Source organism: Chamaea fasciata, unplaced genomic scaffold, assembly GCF_029207755.1.
Source record: "Chamaea fasciata isolate MVZ Bird 193981 ecotype frontalis unplaced genomic scaffold, bChaFas1.0.hap1 SCAF_1, whole genome shotgun sequence".
NCBI lineage: Eukaryota > Metazoa > Chordata > Aves > Passeriformes > Sylviidae > Chamaea > Chamaea fasciata.
This window is the reverse complement of record NW_027094086.1, coordinates 103,079,139-103,102,182: the sequence shown is the minus strand read 5'-3', so window position 1 is coordinate 103,102,182 and position 23,044 is coordinate 103,079,139. Positions and strand designations below refer to the sequence as shown.

The window sequence follows — 23,044 nt, the reverse complement described above, 5'->3', positions numbered from 1 at the left end:
CTATGGACATCAGGGAGGTATTAGGTGGTTTGGTGAAAGTTTAGGATGCTTCACAAAAGCCCTTTATCTCTAACAGTGCAAATTAGGTTAATGGACTCATTTTCACTCTGTGATTCACTTCCTCTGTTCTATTTCTTTGTTTTATGCAGATAATTGGAAACAACAAAGAAACATCATTCTCTAGAGCTTAGTAGGGAAGGGAAGATCACTTCTTTCGAAAACCACAAATTTAAGAGAAGAAAAAGAAGGAAAATAAAACCAGTGGGCAGAAAATAATAGTTATACAGAAGGGTAATAGGCAATTAGCACCCACCCTCCCACATTCACACAACCTACAGAAATGGCTTATTTTACACAGCTTCCCTTAACTCCTTAGTCTTGAATAAAACATCCCTACTGTCTGCCCCTTGAGAGGATCTCAGTACTGCTGGGAGATGGCACTGGAGAGGCACAAAGCAAGGGGAAAAAAAGGACGTTAACTGTACTGAACGTAATATTATCTGACAGAGAAATAATACTCTTATGATTTACTTACAGTTTTTCAAAAATAGAAAAGTTAGTTCTATGAGCAGAAGTCACAAAATATTCTAATTTCCACACCTCCTTTATTCACATGTTACTGCATGTGTTGTAAAAATCTGGCTCTGCTAGTCAATGACAAGCATTTTTTAGAAAATATTGTACTGCAGTGCTAAAATGCAACTTCTAAATCTTTTCTTCAGCAAAGACAATAACATTGCCCATAGTATACATTTTGTTGTATTGACACCAGGAAACAGGAAAATAAAAAGGCTCACTTATTTTGAAATCAAAGAAAGGGAAGGTTTAGAGAACAAAACACTTGCATACATATAGTAGCTCCTTCAAAGATGAAATAGGCCATCAAAGACTGTTCAGAGCATGCTCGAAAGGCTGTACAATCTCTCCAAACACAAATTCAATGGACTGAGCTTTCTCAGCATTTTGAAAGGTCAAGAAATATAGCATTGGGATTGGATGAATATCAGAACACTGCTATTTTTAAGTCTCATCATTTAACTTCTCTATCTGTTATATATGTTTCTATTTACTAATACAAAGGTTTAACAGTATTAATATCTGCAACTATATTTAGCCAAGAAATCTAGATTCATTTTCCCAATGAAAACATATCATCACCGAAGAACTGATAATTATTTCTGCTGGCCACCTAGCATTGTACAGATGGCTACTGCCCTCTGCATTCAAGAAGCTCACTTCCTAACCAACTACAACATTGCTGTATTTGCAGCAAAGTCTCTCATGCTTTCTTATCTGAACTTATTCCTTAGGAAACTAATGAAAATATCTTTGTTGACCACCGGGCCCAAATGTTTGAGGTTCCCCACTATTCTCCTTCTCTGCATCCTCTTCTTGCAATTGTTATTTATTAAAAGCCATGACTTGGAGTGCTTCTAAAGACAAGCAAAGAGGACCATGTACATTTGGAGGGAATAGAACTAAAGCACCTTTGCCTTATAAGTTGCAGCTCACGAATATAAAGGTTAGGTTTCTAACATGCATCCAAAAGACTACCTTTAAGTTGCAGTCTTTAATATAGTATTTATATAGCAATATTAGTGTGGGAACATAATATTATAAATGGGTTCTAGAAATTAAGCTTTCTCAGATTCACAGCTTCTGACAGTTAATGTGAGTAAGTATAGCATTGCAAATGCAGATTTTGAAATAAATTTGGGACATGAAGGTTAGGACACCACTGTTCTTTTGACATGCCTTTGGAAGACTTTTCAGAGGATGAAAGATACTAAAGAAAAACAAACGCCCCATAGTTTGTGTAACAGGACCGTGTTTTTGCATGAACAGATGTGGGAATGAGACTGCAGGGAATTCATGATTGACTTCCACATCCCACTAGAACAATATCTGCATGCACGCTTCTTTTTAATGGGAAAATGGTGGAATTTTAAAGTACAGGTCAGCAATCGCAAATCAAGCAGATTTCATAGTCCAACTCAAATGACAACAAATCGTTCTGGCTTTTGACTGAGAAATGGTATAAAAACTACCTGAAAGAACTAGACAATCTATCCATCAAAGACAAAGAAACAGAGATAAAAGACATTTCAGATGAAATCAGTCCATCAATCTGTCTCTAGAAATGTAATAGTGATCTGGGGATTTTACCTATCAAAATTAACAGAATTTAACACTTGATGTATTAGGTACATCAAGTACCTTCTCATTGTCTCCTATGTGTGCTGAATAACTTCCTTTGATTACAATGTCACAGACTGTTCTGACAAACTGAACATACTATGTTTTGACAACAAAATAATTTTCACACTTTAGCATGTGGAAACTAGCTATACTAGAACTCTTATTTGAGGCAATTGGCTAAGAAAACCAATATTAGCTGAATTGCAGATATTGGAAAATATGCATGTTGCAGCAACAGGGAGTTCAATCTTGTGACAGACCAACTTTGATTTGATAACAATGAAATGAAAATAACCCTGAAATTACTGTTTCCTCTTTCTAGTTAGAGTACTTCATATAACACTAAATTTTCCATTCCTTGGTAATGTTATGACTATTTATAGCATCACATTTATATTTTATTTTTATTAGACATGCACCTTGTAAGTTTAAAAGAAATCAATTTTTAACACTGATAAATTCTGCTTTTAAAATTTATGTTCACTGTCTGAAGAATTCATATTCAATGTTAAATGTGTGGCACACTTCAGAAGTGCAACCAGCATTTTTTGGATCAAAAATATTTTTGACACACAAATGCACTTTTTATTATAGAAATTTAAATTTGAGCTTTAAAAAACTAAGAGTTTTGATGGCCTTTTATAATTTTCATAAATTTTAACATAGAAGACGAAGCAGAATAAATGTTGGAGGCAAAATTTAGTACATGGACAGACAAAACATACAAAAACACTGAGCAGTCTAAGGCTTCAACCTATGAGAGCTTCTCAATTATCCACAATTACGACAGCTTAAACATCAGCAAAAGTTTAAGACCTGTCCTGAACAATGATTTATTTTTTTTCCTCTTCAGGATTACAAACTTAAAAAGTTAGGTTTATTTCTCCACTTGGTGCCTTTTGTTTAAACTATTAAGAGACCCCTTTCTCTGAAATGCTCAGAGATCTAAGATATCATGCCAATCTAGATTGAAAGTGATATTAAACTTAATGTTATATTCTTTGATGAACAGCACCTAGACTTTTAAGCCACAATAGGATCCACATACATTAATTACATCCTGAACTCCATTTCATCTGTTATATAGATTAAAAGACAACAGCACTTTAAGCACATACTTGTTTTGATATTTTTTTTACCTCCAAAGAAGTATTTTTCTCCAGTCTTGACTTGTAGAGGGCTGTTAGTTCGAACAGCTGAAGCTTCATCGCCATCAATGGTGAGGACAGCAAAATTTTCCTTAGCCAGGAATCGAACTTCATGCCACTGCCCGTCATTAAGACCAGAGCCTGTGAAGGACAAAAAATCCATTGCAACATTTTACTTACTCCAGTATTTATTATCTCCAGTTGTTTTGTGTGTCTCTCTCACAGGCTCATCATATAATGTTTAATAAAGGCTACTACAGAAACAAAATCATTTTAGCGGGATAACAAGGTATTGTTATTAAAGTAACTACTACAAAGAAATCCACATTATATCATAAATACAAGTCATGAAACTACTGAAGTGTCCATGCTTACAGGCATAACAGTATTTAAGTACAGGTGTTATCACTCACTTTTCCTAACAAAAGGCCATATTCTGCATTTTACTAATAAAGAATATGTCTTAGTTTTTTCTATGATCAAGCTCAGAAGAAGATATAGATTCATCCATTTAATTATAGTGAGTAACAATGCCAAAGGGCACATTATGCACATGTTAGACATATATTAAGTTAGATATTTCTTGAAAGGGAAAGGAAAAATAGGAGGGGAAAAGGCTCAAATAGGTGGTGAATTCACAGCTAATTGGGATGTAGAGCTACTCACAGAAGAGGAAGACACAGGAAGACATCATCACAGAGGAACTTCGAAACCAGCAAATGTCTGAAAACCCCAAAATTTTACAGGAGCATTGTCCTCCAAATACCAACAGCAGAGAAGCACGTGGAATTGTTCATTCATTCAGATCTTTTAAAACCCACAGAATTTATATGCTTCTGATATTGTCTCCAGCAGCTGGCAGGAAGCCAGTTTGCCTGGCACATTAGGAACTGCCAAAGGGTGCTGGTTTGTTCTACTTATTTCCGTGCAGACAGATTATGCTGGGTCAGCAAGTAAGTAGCTCTGTAGTAAAAGCAAATTCCAAATTATGGCACCTCTTGCAAGCAACATTTTCTCCACCTAGATAAAGTCACCTTAGCAAAATGTCGTTTGCCGAAATAATCCACCATGCAACCTAATAAGCTGTTTCTAAAATTAGGTGGCATGCAAAATGTCAGCAGAAATATAATGCAAGAAAACTTTTCAAAATATTTAAGAGAATGTTAGCTTCTATGAACAAGGAATACTAGTCATGGAAAACATATACCTAAACACTTGATGGATATTTTTTCCTAGTGTTTTAACCCCTTTGTTTAAAATATGAGATCAAGCTGAAATAACATAGGTAGCTCTTAGAATTTCTCAGAAAATTCATTAGAATGAATAAAAGTCGCAGAAGTCTCTTGAAAATGTATCAGTAAGAAATGTTACTACTGAATCTTGTAAACTTATTCAATCTAGAGTATAGAACAGATGAAAGACCTAATACATCAAATATTAGGGATTTTTTTCTTCCCGTTTGTAAGTTCTTTTCCTTTTACATTACATTTGAAAAAGAAGAAACTGAAAAACACAATTATAACCCAGATGAAGATAATTTCCACTGATAATATTAAATTTTATTTAATAAAATAAATAAACCTAATATTAAAAAATCTATTTTATATTTTTTTCAAGGTATTCAGTACTGCTTTGAACTGAATAACAATGACTAGGGACTCCTGGACAAACTGGCTATTTGAAGAATTGGCTATTAAAGCACAGGGTACAAAAGCAGTGGCATGAGCTGTTCATCACTACGGGAGGTATATCTAATACAGTCTCTGGAAAGGGAGATATTGCAGAAACCAAGACACAATGATATGAGACAGGAAGGTGCACAGCTGAGCACAGCCAAGACCCTCAGCCCCAGATAGGGAGAGGTGAGGGGAAACGGGGCAGAAAACCCCTTTCAGCTCCAAGGGAGAGTGAGAGCAGGGAAGGGAGGAGCTCAGGCCACTGGGGCAGAGGAACAGCTCAAGAGAGCAGAACAGTTCTGGTCTTACCCCTGCACCCCCTCTTGTGCTGCTCAGGAACAGGATGTAAAGAAGTTGTGACCGAGGAAGCTGAGCTTCAAGAAGAAGGAGGAAGAAAGGTTCTGTTTTAATGGTTGTCTTTGTTTCTCACTACCTAGATCTATTTTAATTAGCAATGAACAAAATTTTCATTTTCACAAGCTAAGTCGGTTTTGCTTGTGACTGTAATTGGTACATGATCTCCCTGACTTCATCTCACTCCATGAACTCCTTAGTCTTATTTTCTCCCCTTGCCCTCTTGAGGAGTGGTAGTGAGGGAACCCACCATGAGGGAACTCCCAACTTATGAAGAACTAAAGACAGATGATAGTGCTATGAAATTAGAAATTCATTGGGTTTCATACAAGAAGGCTAAGTTCACCATCCTCACCTCTTTAATATACTCCTTTGTAAAAGAATGAACTGAAAGTACTAATGAGGAAAGTGTTTTAAATTAAATATGGCATCAGATGCAAAATAATTTAGTTATTTTAATTTGTATTTTTGTATTTTGTGTTTGTACTCTACTCTCCCCATGTGCAGTGAAGGGAAACACCCCCAAGCTCACCAGCAGCACAGTGAGAAACTAAACATTGCCATGACTCAAGGCAAAAAGCAGGTGGAGAGAAGGTGGATCAGCAGAGGAGGTGGTTCCCCTGAGCAGATCGGGAAACGAGAGCATGAGGAGAGCTGCAGGTTAAGAGCAAAGGTGATTTCATGCATTCCTTCGGCGTGCACAGCAATTAGTAAGATATACTGTGGGAGCACATTACTGTCTGTAAGCTGCTTGCTAGAGGCATGATTGAAGAAGCATTGTTGTTTTCACTGTATTAAAAATATCTGCCCCTACAAGCTGGCATCATTTCTGTGAGTCCCTGAAAGATGTCACTGTTTCTGCTTTATGAACTCTTCAGCATATCAATACAAAATAATGATGAATTAAGGCTATTTTCTTCTTATCTAAAGGTATTAACCATTCTCATGGAGCTTTGCAGTATGACAGTAATACTACCAGCTGTTTTGGCTCAAAGTTGTCACAAAAATTCTTTTGCAGTTTTATGTTTTCTTAGAAAACTTACTGGTACATTTTTTTCTATGGAGTTAACTGATGAACGCGAATGACAATTGCTCATTATACTCAGCAAATACTCATTGTCTTTACGGAATTGTGCTCCCCAGTCAAAAAAACTAAAAGCACCATTTGTCTCAGCTACTGTTTTTTTTCTGATTTTTTATTTATGTGTATTAGCAGCAGTAGTGTTAACCCTCTTTTCTAAGCGAGACACTGATTTGTGTCAGGAACTTAAATTATTATTATTGGGATATATGATATATTCTATATAAATATATATATATTATGGGGGATAAATTCTATAGCTGCATGACCTGTTCCTACTGTAATATTTTATTACAAGCCTCCTGTATATTGAGGGATTATTTTTGCTTGCTGAGATTTTTCTATAAACCAAGACTCATTAGTAAGAGTAGATTATGTCTCCTTATAATAAAAGAATTTTCAGCTGAAACGTTCAGGATGGCTTCCCAAATGCACAGTGATGATTTCTCATTGCAGTTTAATTTCCTCATCTGAGCTGATACATATTTTTATTTGCATTCCTTTTTCTCTTACTCTTTTTTGGTATGCAAGTTGAGAGAAAAAAAGAAATACATATTGCTGCCACCACAACTTCCCTACTGAGTTCTGGAAAAGATGGTTTCATATGCAAATTAAATATCTTAATGGAATGCATTCTCTCTGTGTAGGTTTTCTATTTAAATGACATTATTTTAAAAGTAGGACTCTTGAGTTAGGCACTTTGATTGAACAAGAAGAAACAGATGTTTTGCTTATTACAGACATGGAAGAAGAACTAGATTAACGAATACCAAAAAAGTACAAGGGTTTAATACATAATGGAGAATTCAGAAAGATAACACCTGGTCGAGTTTTGCCTTGGGGAAAACTGTAGCCGCTAAAGTCTCAAATTCTTCTACGAATAACCTTGTGTGGTCAAATCTTCCTTTAAAAGGGACTGACCCACGCAATGACTATCAATGAGTGCTGGCTTGTACAGTCTGCTGATGTGCATGGACAAAATTCTTCTGAACTTAATAGCATTACATCTGCTACATCACAAGAGAACCTTGTCTTAATTTTGATCTAGGACTGTAACCTAAAATACATTTTAAATGTTAAAGAAGAAAACAAGGAAAATATTTTTTATTATCTCCATGAAGCACTGGAGCACTGCAAGGCTATGCACCTGCATATGGATCGTTAGTTCCCACTGATGCAGTAAATATTTTGCATTATAATTTCTTGCATATTCTAGGAGGAGATTAAGTCCTCAATACTCAGCCTGAAGGAAGAAAGGTTTGTTTGTTATTGCTTTCACTTTAGCCGTGTTGGGGGTTAGGTTTGTTCCTTCTTTCTCTAAAGAAATTTTTCCCCATAAGTTACCAAGGAGACCAAGTGTTGGATACTTGAGAGTACTTAACCGAAACAAAGAGGTGGACAAAGTTTGAAGGGGGAGATAATGCAGGTAAAAGACAGAGCTTGAGGCAGCTGCGGGCTGTTCTTTATTTGGCGTTCGGGGAGAGAGAACGGTTGGGCTGTTGCTGGCTGGAGGAGTTTCACTGTGGCCAAAGGGATCCAGTCCTGGCAAATCTACTATCACCGGTTCGGCCTGAATCCTGAGTTTTCTCTGCCACCCGCGGGAGCTGGGCCAGCTCTGCCTCATCTTCACCTTCTTTGGTGCTGCTCCTCTTGCTACAGTGTGACCTTGCACCCCCTGCGCTGCCGGGACATCCTGCCCCTGCCTGCCGGGACACCCTGCTATCCCAGCTACCAGCCCGGGACTTTTCCACTGTTTCAGCTTGGTCCTCTGAGGATCCTGCAGGGGCACCAAGACCAAACTGCCTTGGGCTTTGTGAAACAAAGCCCTCAAGGTTCTTGATACTGTTTTCTTTTGTAATTAATGCTGTAGTTGTTTGGTTGTGTTTTTGTTTGTTTTTGTTTTGTTTGCTTTGTAATACATACTAGTAAAGAACTGTTATTCCTATTCCCAAAATTTTTGCCTAAGAGCCTCTGATTGTAAATTTATAATTGGAAAAAAAGGGGGGGGGGTGGTTTACACTCTCCGTTCCAAGGGAAACTCCAGCTTTTACCTGGCAGATACCTGTCTTCCCAAACGAAGACAGCCAGACAGAGCCACATTTCAGGATGGTGTTGCAATTGTTATTCCTGGCTAATCCCTCACCAACGCAGCACAACTTTGCACTAGGATTTCTAAATATAAGAAAACAAGCCAACAACGTTTTGTTTGAAACATTCAGCAATGTTCAAATATACAGCAATATATGCCATGAATTTTCAATCAGAAAAAAATAAAAAATGATCACCAGATGTAAATACAAGAGCCATGCCTTTTCTGTATTTAGTTAAACGTAATTTTTGACTGGAAAAGCAAAATCACAACTCCTCCTAAAATAATATTTTAGATAGTTTCTTCAATAAGCTATCTAAGTATATAATCTCTTTTAAGACTTTTGATTCAGAAATTATATTTTTATTTTAAGTTTTATTCATTTTTTAAGCAGTAAGACAAGACAGTGGCAAATGCAGTCCTTGAAGGTATTTTGATGATGGAAAACCTTGTTCTCCAACAGAAACAAAACAGCTATGTTAAACTTTGCTCTCATGTTTTAGCTCAGAGCTCTTTTTAAGGTGAGTAGGTGGAAAAATGTTCCAATTTTGCCAGTTGGTGATATCTCATTTACACTGAATTTGCTCTGCAAGTTAATACTAGAAGAGAAAAAATGAGCCTTTAGTTTTATATGCATCTCTAGCCTTATATCTATAGGATGTATTTTTGAAAAGGCAGGTAATTTTCTTGTTTCCACAGTTAATACTGTTGCGCAGGAAACAGAAAATACAACAAATACATAAATCTACAATGCTGCAGAGTCTTTATAACATTCAAACATAATCTTATAAAAGGCTTGACTACTGGTGATTTTAATGTAATGAACCATAAACCTGGCAAATTCATAAAGATTCATATTAATTTAGATTAATAAAGATTTCTTTTTGTTCTGTCTTTTACTGAAAAGTAATAAAGAAAGATAAAATGTTTGCATTTGAATAACAGAAAAAAAAATTTGCAAATTTTAAGTTAAGACACTTGTAGAATCTTGAGCAACTGCTGAAACAATTTTAGCTTTTTAAGCATGGGTTTTTCCTCACCTCTCTCTTCTGTTTTTCACACTTTCTTTATTCTCAGTAAAAAAATAAAAATATTTTTTTCCTTAGATATGAAAATAAATACACCTGGAAATTAGAATATTGATATGTGCTTCAGCTTGCAGAAAAAGCACTCTTGTTAAAGATCAAACACAACTTTTGCCACTGCCCTCTTCCTCTGTTCCAGTCAATGTCACATCAAAAAATGCAGGTTCTCAAAATGCAATCTGTGCCCTGGAATTGCATAAGACACCTGCTCAATGGCAATCATCTCCATGAATGGCTCCTGGATTAATCTTTATTAAGTTACAGGCAATGGTCACTCAGTCTCTATGAGTGACCAGTACTAATAAAACTATTATTTAGAATAACTGTTATGCTAACTTAGCATATTACTCGTTTTTTATGTAACTCTTCTGAACTCTCCAAAACTATTTGCATCTACCTTTACCTGTCTTTTAGATGACTACACTATAATCACCACACAACATTGTCCCCTGTAACCAGACAATCATCATTGAGACTTGAAAATATTTGCCCACATCTAAGAGTACGTAGAACAAAATCAACTTTCTTAAAATGATAGACATGCTAATGCAAAATATGATATATTACTAGGATTCAAGAAATTTCAATATTCATTAGCAATTCTGGCAATTTAACTTTGTTTTATCCTACATACACAGTTTATAAAAGAAAGCTCCAGATTTTTTTCTGGAAAACCGTAGTTTGGTTGGATTTTTTGTTCTTGTAAATTACAAGAAATAAACTTTCATAGAAACATCATTCGACTTATAAATCTTTAACCTCATTTTATAATTTTAATCATCATCTGCTTGATAACATACTACTCTGAATTATTATTTTTATATGCTAAGCATCTTAATATTTTGATAAGTGAGCTAACCAGTACTTTCCATCTTCTGAAACTTTAAGATACTTGTTTTGTGGCTATTATTCTGTCATACTTTGTCTAATTTTATTTGGGAAGACCTTTCTGAATTTGAAACCCTTTTGGATCACTACAGTTTTTTTAATTTATTGTATATTTATTTATGTATTTATTTATACTAAAAGGCTAAATTTGAAAAGAATAGAGTAGGTAAACTTCAGTATGCTGTCTTATTATTGGACCAATCAAGTTCAGATGCCTACAAAATCATGACAGAGGTTTTTTTCTTTTTTTGCAGATTCATGCTGGCTAAACATCATAATAAAATAAAATAAGCAGGTATTCCAGACAATGGAGAAAAGTCAATATGTAACTTTTACTTTCACAATACTGAAGTATTCAGTGTAAAGAAGCATAGATTAGAAGTATTTCCCTAGATTTTCTCACTTTATCCCAACTGAAACACTTTCACTTTGGTGTAAGCAACATAGGTAATTGCAAACAGAAGGGAACTCTGTGCGGAGGGTTTTGTTGGTAAGAAAAAAACAGGTACAAAAAGCAGAAATACCTCTATTGAACTAAAAGGAACTTGCTGTTTTCTGACCAAGAGCTAAAATAAAGTGTAACTTTATTTCTATATTTTAAATGCCTGAGACAAGGTTGCCAGCCTGGGCTCGGAATCAACAAGAATATTTAAAAATGTTTTTTAGTAGGAGATTACTCAAGGGTATAAAAGCTGTGCACATCTTAAAGTTCTCTGGCAAAGTGAAGTCCAAGTATGTCTCAGATATCTAAACAGTTCTTTCAATGCATATTTTGTGGCAGCCATCAATGCATGACTGAGAGTTTGGAGCATATGGTGGGAGAAGTGGTGATCGAGCTTTATCACTTAACTTGTGGCACACTGAGACAGCTTTTATGTTGCTCATTTGGAAATTGTTTTAAATCAGCACCTATAGCACTGTCATGATGCTCCTGCCTAGAAGATATAGAAAGCTCTAGGCTCAAGGTTTTCTGAACAGAAATTTGCATAGCAGCCCTCTTTGTGTCTTAATACAAAAAAATCTGTTTATAGTCATATCTTCATTGTACGTAGGTCCCATACAACAAATAGGAGAAAAATTGCACTTTTTCCTTGAAATTAAATATAGAGCTTTTTATGAGGATTTGTTCATACCTCTGCCTCTATCTCAGAGGCATGAAGTGTAGAAAAAGCAAACCCACTGCTCCCACCAAAAAAAGTTACTAAATGTTGGCATTATCAAGAAAATACCAATGATTAATTTATTAGTGTTTCTTTGTGATCTGTTTTTAATTAAATTCAAACTACATTAAACCATTTCTCATCTAAAGCCATTTATTTTTTTTTAAACCTGGAATATTCTACTGCCAGAACCAGAGACAGCTACATATGAAAAAGCTGCTTTTCTTTGAATGACTTTCCATGGGGTGGTTGAAACCCTGTTAAAGACACATTGAGGCTAGACTTAAACTTGCTACAGAGCAGTTCTGCAGCCAATAACACAAGCAGAGAACTCCGCACAGCAGGAGGCAGTTTTGTGCATGAACCAGGGTTCTGTAGAGGTGGAGGCAAAGGTTTACATGTAAACTGAGAATTGTGGTTTTAGTTTGTTGCTGAAGTGCGCGTATAAAGAAAACCTTGCAGTTATCCCCACATAGTGGACTTTGTTTTATACTAGTAAAAGTCTCCATGCCTGAGGGCTGTATTTTCTTTAGATGAAACTAAGTACAAACTCACAAACTCCAGCCTCAAGTGCAAATGACTTTGCATGGACTTTCAGGCCTCAGCGTGAACTGTTCTGCTCTGTTGTTCACTCCTATTGTGCTGCACTGCTTGCTACTGAAGACAGAACCAGTTCTAAAACACTGAAAGCATGTGCTTTGGACACTGGGATCATGATTCAAAAAGAAAACAGCCTGTGCTCTTCTATCAAAAGCCCTAATGAAAAAGTGATAAAACACCACCCTGGGGCAGCACACTGTGAGCAGAGCTCAAGATGCTCCTTGCTCCAAGAAGAAAATATTTTCTCCATAATTTGCATGTATTTGCTGTCACAGATCGCTATTTCTCTTGTGTTAAGTAGGTGTATGTTTTTCAAAACCATAAAGTTGACAGAGAAAAATAAAAATAATGGTAATTTCAACTGGTCCACTTTCTTAACTAAAAGGTCTTTTTTAATAGAATCATTAAGGATGGAAAAGATCTCCGAGATCAAGTTCAGCCTTTGACTGAACAGCATCGTGGCAACAAAACCAAAGCATTAGATACCATTCTCAGTCATTCCTTAAACACTTCCAGAGATGATGGCTCCATCACCCTGGCAGCCTGTTCCAATGTATAACCAGACTTTCAGCGGAAACATTCTTTCTGATATCCAATCTGAACCTCCTCTGGCATAGCTTGAGGCTATGTCCTCTTGTCCTGTCTGTACAGAACAATATTGTTATTATACATTATGTTTTCTTTGTTAGCACAGTGGCAGGTAAACATAAAATATACTCTGCCTCAAAGGGAGACACAAAAAATGTATTTGGATCTTAGGGAACGGTTTTCTAAGGAAACCACAAAAACATAATTAAAATGCTAGCATTGTAGGACTGCTTTACATTTTACTGAATATTGCCTTTCACAGACTACTGTTGAACAATGCAAGTTACATCTCAAAGTCAAGACAGCCTGTACTCCATGTCCATTAAATCTGTCCTCAGTTTTAAGAGTGTATTTCACGTGTCCATTTATGAGGAAGTATCTAATAAAAGCCTTTCACCATAAAACAAGCTCTAAGAAGTAAAGACACTTGAAAATGCCTCCAGCTCCTCTGCTTCCCTGCCAGTTTGATATGGCAACATTCCCTCTGCATTTTTCACTAGGGGTTGTCAAAGACCAATGTGATGTTTAAATGACTAAACCTCACACCTTTGAAAAGGTATCAGATCATCCATTCTTCAAATAAATAGTGTCTTATTTTGCTGCTCCTTAACACAGCATTAGATGAACTGTGGATTTCAGCAGAGTTTCCCCAGACTCCTGGAAAATGAGGAATGACTTCATACCCAGTGAGAGAAAAGGCAGTTCTTTCAAATACAGCCACACAGCAGTGGATCTTTCAGCACAGCAGTGAGATCAGTGCTGAGCAGTTACAGTGCTGGGTCCTAGAAGAGCTACCTTTGAAATGCAGAATGAATCCAGCGGCTGTAAGGGAGGAGAGCCAGGAACAGAGCAGCCCTGTCAGTATGATTCATAGGACACTGGGAAAGCTGATATGGGAGAAACAGTGATACTTACCCATCTGCTCAAGACAAAATCATCTGCTAGTTAGTACCAGAGGGATTGAGAGATCTGAAACTGTAATGTTACCATTACAACTATAAAATAATATGTCTCAGAAAAAATAATATTGATAATAAGTATTAAAGAGCCACACAAATAAATCTTTGTCCTTTCGGTACGGGGAGTTCAGCTGGGATTATTGTCACTGATGAGGAAATTGCAATGGGGAGCTAATTAAAAATACCTCTGCTGAAGTCCTGAACCTCTTGCTATCTTGCACCAGCTGAGACTTTAGGCCAACATACAGAAAACCCCAAATTTTCATGGAGTTGGATTAGATGAGCTGCAGCATCTTTCACACCTACCACACTGTGATAATGGAAATCCTTGAGAGGCACTCACTTTTCCCAGTCACCATTACTACTAGATTTCAGGATAAAAAAATTGCTCCCAACTAAATTTATGTAAACTTTACCTACTCATAATTACTGAATGTGTTCCGACAGGGAGGGAATTAACCTGCACTAAATTAATAACTCCTGAGCATCAAGTAAGTTAGAACAAATTTCTGCCTTGAAATGCAGCTCCACTGTTGCATCTGCATTGATCTTTGTGTGCATAGAAGGACCAGCAGTTTGTAGAGTAGGCAAATTTTTATAGAATTTCTGTTTTCTAAATTTCTAAAGAAGAAAGCCAAAGATTCTAACCCAGGTATGAAGGTTGTACATAGACTGCAAGTTTGTTTTCTGTTTCTTTTTCCTACAGGCATTTTGTTAAGGGGAATAGTGATCGATTCTAATAATTCCACACTTTTCCTACTGTGAAATACAGTACTAACACACATTTCAAAAGCTTTTTGAGCTCTTTGCTGACCACACAATTGTAACAACCACTTTATTATTGCTTTTTTACTTCACCAATGTCTTTATTTAATTTTGTCTTTGCTCTAGTAGGCAAAAGAAGAAACAAATTTTACCAGAAAATTTGTCATATCTGAAAAGATTAGGAAATGGATATAGTCTGTCTGTGATACATAGGAATAAGGTGACACTTCTTGAATTATCAATAATTTTGGCATATTTTCCAATTTTTTTCTGTCCACTCACCTGTTAATTATTCCATTAGTTTTTAAATAAGAAGTGAGATCACAATGGAAAATAAAGAGGTTAAAACCTAGTAGATTTCCCCCCCCACCCCTTCTGCAGTTTTATTAAAAATTCCTAATGCACATATGGGTTTTTTTGGGGTCAAAAAATTTTCTCTCTCCTTACTGTTAAATTTCTTTTCAATAGGAATTTGAACTGCACCGCTATTATAATTTTTCATTGCAGGTTTTCTGCTGCATTTTATGCATTAGGTGGTCTGTCATATGCATAATTAGTAATTACAGGACCCACAGGCAATAAATCATGCAAACATTATCTTTGCATCATACTTTACTTGGGTTAGCAACATTCTGATGCACAGTAGAGGCTGTCACAAGCACTTTATGAAGACAGATGATTGAACTATGCAACTCATAAGCTGAATTGTGATAAATCATTCAGTTCACTCTGGCTAAAGGCCTTGTGACAGCATCCGTTAAACACAGCTGAGCACACCTCTCTGGCTGAGACAGGAACACATGCACCCATGCTGATGGCCTAGACACTGGTTAGGGACCGCTGGGGCCAAGCCATCTTAGAGAGCCTATTCTCATTCAGACAATCCATGATTAGCTCTTTAAGATCTGTTGATAAAACCCTTCCCTCCCCAAAAACAAGACCAATAATATATTGCAGCAGCCCACTTGTTAGAGGATAGAAATGAGCCAAGACACAGACTTCTTCTTTATTCACAGCATGAAAACGGTCCTGGTTTATTCCTCTTTACAGCTTAGCCATCCTGACTCCAACTATTCACTGACCCTGCCTGCAGCAAGCTCCAACTGAAGGTTTCCCTTGCAGCCTCTGACTGCAGGTTCATTCCTGCTTAACTCTGACTGCATGTATTGGTACGCAGACTCTGAATGCAGGCTTTTACCTAGCTAGACCATGACTGCAGGTTCCAACAACAGGTTGGGACTGCAGACCCAGACTGATCTTACAGAAGTGATTCTCTCTCCCCAGGATCCTGCTTCCTGATTCTCTCCTTCATGCTCCTAAAGGTTTCTCCTCCATGATGATTCTTCCCTCACCAGCTAACCCACTCCCTTTTATCACACTTATCTTCAGTGGATAGAGCTGTGACTCACGAGTAGCGAGGTCACCTGTATTCCCTTCTCCTAAACATTTTTTTTTTAATTTGAGTGTTTTTATAGAACATACATGCATCACAGAAAAGTTACTAGAACTAGTTGCTCTGCTGTCATTTTTGAAAGACCAGCATGTCAAGAAATGCCTCTGTGAATGGATGCTACTTTTAAAAAATAACACACTACAGAACTATCATTAAGTGTTCTAGTGAGGAACGAGGAAAGCAAAACCTGAACACCTAAATTATGATCTAAAATGAAACTATTTTTAAGATAACTGCCACAAGAGATTTGATGCAAATATTAGAAAATAAAAAGCAAAGTAATTTGAATATGAAATTAATTCTATTGGGTACTTACTGTGTTTTCCCAAATTCCCTAAAATATCCCTTTGAAAGGGACAGTTTGAGAGACACATTCATATTCTGACCTACTAAAAATGTGAACATGACAATTTTATTCCTTAAATTCTACTTGTTCATCACCGATAAAAAGCGACTTCAACAATAAAATGCACTATAAAACAACAACAGCTTTGCAATTGTCCTAAAAATCCACAGTAAATAAATAGGTAAATAAACATATTTACCATAGTAAATCTGTTGTTTCATGCATGACTGTCTTCGTATCACAGAGACCATCTGGAAATGGATTTTTAAACAAAACTCTGAAAATTTGACGGTGTAACAAATGTTGTTTTGGTTTGATGAAAAAAACACAATAAAGCCCCATCTCAGATTCCAAAGCATGTAAATGGAAATCAAATACCGTTACTGACAGGGATACTGATAGAAGTCAAAAACTTTAAATAACAGTTACTGAAACAATTTATCTCTACATTGCTTTTTAAGTCATTCAGCATATGATAATTTAGCCAGCTGTTTATAGAAACTTGACATGCTACTTTGTTTAGGATTGGGTTAAACAGCACAGAAAATAAAGCTAGCCTGATAAGCCTTCTTTTTCGGAATTTCCCAACTTTTTTAAAACTTCTAAGATGTGTCAAACTGGTAATTAAATGTTGATTTATTGCAGAAGGCTGGCAATTATTGTAGCTCATTTGCTAAGGACTTATGATTTACTTTGCAGTATAGAAAATCAGGAAACACACAAAGTCCTTGGTGGCTAATTTCATTCTCTTAGGAGATGGTAATGGGGAAACCATTTCAGCTTCACATACTAATGTCAGGCTTACAGCTTGGATCACGCTCAATCACTCCTCATGTAGTTTATGTCTTTGCAATGTTACAATTGTTCTTATTGTTACTGTGCCCTAGAAATCACCAGTTCATTCAGTGCTTCAGAAAAGCACTTCTAAGCCAGAAGGAGGAACCTTCTCCAGGTTTCCATAGAAATGTCATGCTTTGCGAGAAGTTTCTCCAGCTGAATTAATGAGGTTGGTTATGATAAAGCTATTCAGGTCTAGCATTGAGAAAGTGCAATGAGGCTTGCATTTTGATGGAAAATCTGGGAGTTGACTCAAATGAAAAGTAAAAGGAATTAATCTGGATAACAGTTTGAATTCTGATGCTCTTCTTTTTCCGACTGCAGTCATATGGAACAAGCACATGCACTGCTGGTACTGCTGATAGAAAATTAAACATCCTGAGCCATTACACTTCTTAGAATCTGCAATTCCTTAATGTGAGTATGGGAGATAATCTCCTGTCAAGCAATTTGAAGATCTTGATTCAACTTCAAACCCTTCCCTCTCTCATGAGTTTTTGAATCCAAAATGAAAGAGTAAGCTTCTGAGTTGAAAACAGAGAATCCACAGTAACAGCAGGAATGATGGTTTGTTTATCAATGATGCGAAAGGTCTTGGCCCCTGTTTTACCAGCTTTTAATGGGTTTAGTATCATATAGCAGTGCTGAGGGAATTCCGGATTTTACTTCTCCTATGGTTTTGCCCTTACATACTTGGCATCTAAGTGGGGCTATTCCAGCAGAGAATGAGTACTTCAAGTTGCATTTAAAAATACACAAAATTTACTTTTATAAAACATTGTAGACAAGGCAAATTCATTATACTGTGTTACAGTTTGTTTCTAAACATTTATGACAGTTGTGACTATAATGCAAATACTGGATAGCTCTGGTAGTTCTATAGGCATGTACAGGGGATAGAAAGTATCTAAAATATACACATGTTCTACAGGCCCATGGCTTTCAACCAAGCATGTTTGTATCTTCCAAAATGATCATATAAGTAAGTTTCAGAATTAAAAATCAAAAATAGAGGCAAGTCAGCCCTCGGGAAACCTTTGGTCTGTATAGACTTGAAATGACAGAATCATAGATATTAATAATGGGTCAAAGTAAAAATCCCTAAATAGTAAATAAAACATTTTTTCCACATTAAATATCACACTATTAGACATGACTATGAAAAAGCTAAGAAATTAGAAAATGTGGGAGTAAGTGCAGAGCATATTTTTTAAACAAGGCCCACTGACATCCATAAAAAGTTTCTACTGGCTGGGGCCTAGGCAGGTGCAAAGCTTTTACAGTGCAAATAGTTTACTTTGAATCTATTTTTCAGTGGTGGCTAAGTCTGCTTGTAAATCTACAGCCTGTTCCAATGTTGCCACCAGAAACACGCTGAAAAAAAATCTCCAGTGAGACATGTTCTTATTTGTAAATGAAGTATGATACACACTTAAAGCAGAAATTTCCAGCTGCCTTATGCCCATGAGCTAGCTTTCACGCCAGTGGTACAGTTTTTTTATTTGGGTTTTCCTATCATGAATCCAAAGATATTGTATGAGGAGATTATGTAGACAATGGGGCAGACTTCTTCATGATACTCTAGGCTAATAAGCAAGGTATTCAAAGAATGCAATGTAATGGGACTAAGCACATCATAAAATGTTCAATCAGTTAGCAGGTTCAAATGATTATTTCAAACTGTGCTGGTTTAGGCTCGAGTAGAGTTAATTTTCTTCACAGTAGCTAGCGTGGGGCTGTGTTTTGCATTTGTGCTGAACACAGGTTTGTTCAGAGAGGTTTTTTTTGGTTCAGAGATGTTTTGAGATAATACAGAGAGTTTTTTGTTATTGCTGAGCAGGGCTTGCATAGAGTCAAGGACTTGTCTGCTTTTCCTACTGCCACACAGGCCAGGAAGCTGGGAGTGCATGGGAGGTTTGGAGGAGACACAGCCGGGTGTTTGTCTTCCCAAGTAACCATTACATGTGATGGGGCCCTGCTCTGCTGGAGGTGGCTGAACACCTGCTGCCCATGGGAAGCACTGAATTAATCTCTTGTTTTGCTTTGCTTGTGCGTATGACTTTTTCTTTCTTTATTAAACTGTCCTTATCTCAACCCATGAGTTTTCTGGGTTTTACATTTCCAACTCTCTCACCCAGTCCCACCGGTGAGGAAGAGAGCAACTGGGTGTCTGTGGCTTGGCTAGTCTCTGGGATTAAACCACATTAGACACATACATACAGCCCATGGAAATTTTCTTTCAGTAAAGGCCTTCAGATTAATGTCAGTGCTGAGATCGGGGTAGCCATGTATTCCATACAATGGGTCTTTTCCCAAATTACTTTCTCAAATTTAATGCCAATTATGAAAAAGAAACTTTTGTTGCCTTTTCTCTGTTTTCATCTTTGCTGATCAGGTCAAGAGGTTCTGAAGGTTGTTTTCCTAAGCTTCCCTCCAAAGGCACCCAGAGGTGACACTTGTATGACACTGGCAGCTATTGGCAGCATCAGTAGAAACAGGCTGCTGAGACAAGTGCAGACTGGAGATGAGAAGAAGAGGCCATGGAAATGCAGGAAGTGAAAGACCAGGACAAAACTGGTAGATGTTAATCACATGCATTAATGCTCTGCAAAGTTGGGGACATTTTCTTTCCTGTCCCCTCTCTTCCTCCAAAACATAAATGTAGTTTGCTCTGTAGGTGTAACTTGCATGGTAACTTGTTTAAAAATTAACATCTACATTTTCAGAAGGAAGAGAATATGCCAAGCCTTTATCACACACTATTTTAAAATAAGGAACATTTTGCTGCTGTAGAAACATGAGTTCAGAATTTAAACAAGGACCAAAGGACAGAAGGAGTAATTTTTTTTACGATTAATGTGTTAATAAACAAGTACTAGTTATAACTACAGCTCTCCCCTGCCACTTTGCTACAAAATAATGATAATACTTAACAAGAATAACAATAAAAACCTTCCAAATCCCTCTGATTCTTTTTGTTTATATTAAAGGGTTTAAAAACTCTCTTCATTAAAGCATACAGGGTTTTTTAAGGAACTAAATTGTAAACTGCAAGGATATGTAGACATGCATCCACTTACAGATGTATCTTTGTTATGGCCATTGGTACACTATACCAGGTATCCTAAGCAGGAAATAAAGAGTACTCAGCCTAGCAAACTTAGTCTTGCTGTTTCCCTCAGCAATTTCTTTCTTTCTTCCTCTCTAACCAGTTTTTGTATCACATTTGTAGAAGCATGTATGGGAAAAAAATTATTAAATGATCTTACTATGTGGAAGAGAAAAAAAATCTTCTGATCTGTTCATTCATAAGCCAAGTTATAAAGAACATTGCCAACCAAAAAAACCTGATTTACATTAATTTAGCTGCAGAGCATTTATAGAAACCAAGCAAAGTCACGCTGTTTCAACATACATTATCCAGCTCTGCATACACTAGCTTCTGTGCTCTCAATTTTCCTCTGTCTTCATCTATTTCCTGTCTCTTTTGTTCACATCTACTGTCAACTTATGACAGAAATTATCATATTTAAATTACTGGCAGTTTGCTTTTTCTCCTCCTCTATGATCAAGGAAATGGAATTTTCCAAGAATTTAAATTGTCACATTCTTTACATTTTCAAGGTCTCCTCCATACTTTACCAAAAGTTGTTTCATGGCACAAAGCATAAACACAAATCAGCTCCAGGTAGAGTTGTGGTGTTTTAACGTATCTAGAATAAGCTAGGAAATTCAAAATGAACATCAGTGCTCTTATTCAATTAATTAAACATTGGCAAGGTATGACTTGGCTGCTGAGGAGACTTTGCGACCTCCGTGTATTTAGGTTGTAGCAGAGGCACAATTGTCAGTAAGGTCCTCCCCCTCCTTTTGCTAGACTTGGGCAAGCATGAGCCTTACAGCACATTATAATAGCAGCTAATCTGCCATCTCAGGAGCAACTCCTGGTAAATCCTGAGGAATTATTAATTCAATTAAAAAGACAGCAAGCAAAAGACAGTGCAGAGAATGGGTACATGTGTGTGCAAGGGCTATCACTAAACTAACATAAATGAAAGACAAACCTCTCATAACAAATCATAGTGATCTGCTTTTTCTTCACCTCACATTCACCCCTCCTACAGTTCTTCCTAAGCATCAGTTAATACAAATACTTTATCTTCTAGTAAAACACTTGAATTACTTGAGAAATTAAGTCAGGCTGTAGTATTTATGTAAAAATATATTCCTACTTCCAAAAATAATCTCTCCTCCACTCAGATCAGGATGAAAAAAATGACATTTCCAGCTCTTTCACTGACGTATTAGAAAAAAAAAAAAAGGAACTTTGTGATCAGTTTCTGTAAAACACAATGTTTTGTTCCAAATAAAAAGCTACCAGAACTAAGTCAGTATCTTTGACAATTCTGGTACACAAACACAGATGTCTGAACATCAGGTATAACATAAATGAAATTGCTCTTAATAAAACAAAAGTGGAATTTTTCACCTCAGCTATACACAAAACTCAGTAAAAGAAAGGGATCCTCGTGAAAAATATTTTTTTGTTTCAAAGGCACGGTCTCAGGCAGAAATCCAGCAAAGAATGGCAAGGGCTTCTTCTTCAAAACTCCTTTTATAGGGTTGTGTACAGATTCTTAACTATTGTACCCAATGTCTTACATGCAAAACTTATTCTTCATGGTAATGAATTTGCCTTTGCTTTTCAGTGTTGATGTAGGCCCCACCTACCCCAGACAAAATGGGTCCTTTTTTTCCCTCCATCTCAATCTCTACACATTTAAAAAAAAAAAGTGTAGATTATCCTAACAAAGGATAATGGTGTCCCAAGATGTTTGTAATACAAATGTATATGATGAAAAAACAAACAAAATGAAACATTATCCCTGTCTTACAAAGAAGCACTGTGGAACAAAATTACTTAATTTGCTCTTTTTCACTGATGTGTAGGAACAAAAAAAAAAAAATCTAATACCTTTACTACAAGATTATTTACTTTCCTAATTATTTTCCTTTTCCTACTCTAGTGTCCAAAGCCTTATGCAAAAAACCCCAGGTCTTTTGAGTATTTAAATTATTTTTTTTAAAAAAACAAATAAAATATATTATAAGCAAGTTATTTTAAGCTTGTGATCTATCTTTCTTAAACAGAATAAATTAAATTCAATAACTTAAATAATTATTTTTTCATTTTGCAATTAAATATATAACTTCTGTTTATACTGAATGAAAATTTAGTTAGCTAGCAGAAAAGTGAGAGCTTTATGTGATTGTCTTTTCTCATACTTATCATGACACCCATGCTCCATTATCATGAAATATATCATATGTGTAGCAGTCCAAGACTGATTCACATTTCATAACAACACAAAGTTTTAAATATTGATTTAGATGACTGAACCTTCTGTTGATAACCTAGAGTGAAGTTTCTTTCTCCAGGTGACTAGTAAACAGAATTTCCAAATGGAAAGAGCCTTAAACACAGTAAAGAAAATAGGAACACTTGCGCTAATGTGAGTTTCTCCAGTAATACCAGTGATCCAATAAAACCCTGGTCTTGCAGGCTCCCAGAAATATACTCGGTGCAAGCCCAGCACTGCACCTTGTGTTCTGAACCTCCACAAACTATTTATTAATTGGAATCTAATAGCAATTGAGGTTCTTTTGAAATTCTGTTTCAGACACTGGCAATTGTCAGGCTTTTGCTGTGTCTGAGACTCAGGCCCAGCCAGTTCACAACCTGTATATAGTAACTAACCATACTTCTGTATACTAAATAACGATGATGGAAGTCAGGCATTCTGTATGAACAGTTA

General features: G+C 36.4%; 1 protein-coding gene across 1 annotated transcript in view; it reads right to left on the bottom strand.

Annotated features, from left to right (window-relative positions):
- CNTNAP2 (contactin associated protein 2) overlaps positions 1-23,044 on the bottom strand; it is a 765,857-nt gene that overhangs the window by 455,177 nt on the left and 287,636 nt on the right. Inside the window, exon 10 of the mRNA XM_066189178.1 lies at positions 3,339-3,488. Coding sequence (XP_066045275.1) covers positions 3,339-3,488 — 150 coding nt within the window. The remainder of the gene's footprint in view (positions 1-3,338; positions 3,489-23,044) is intronic.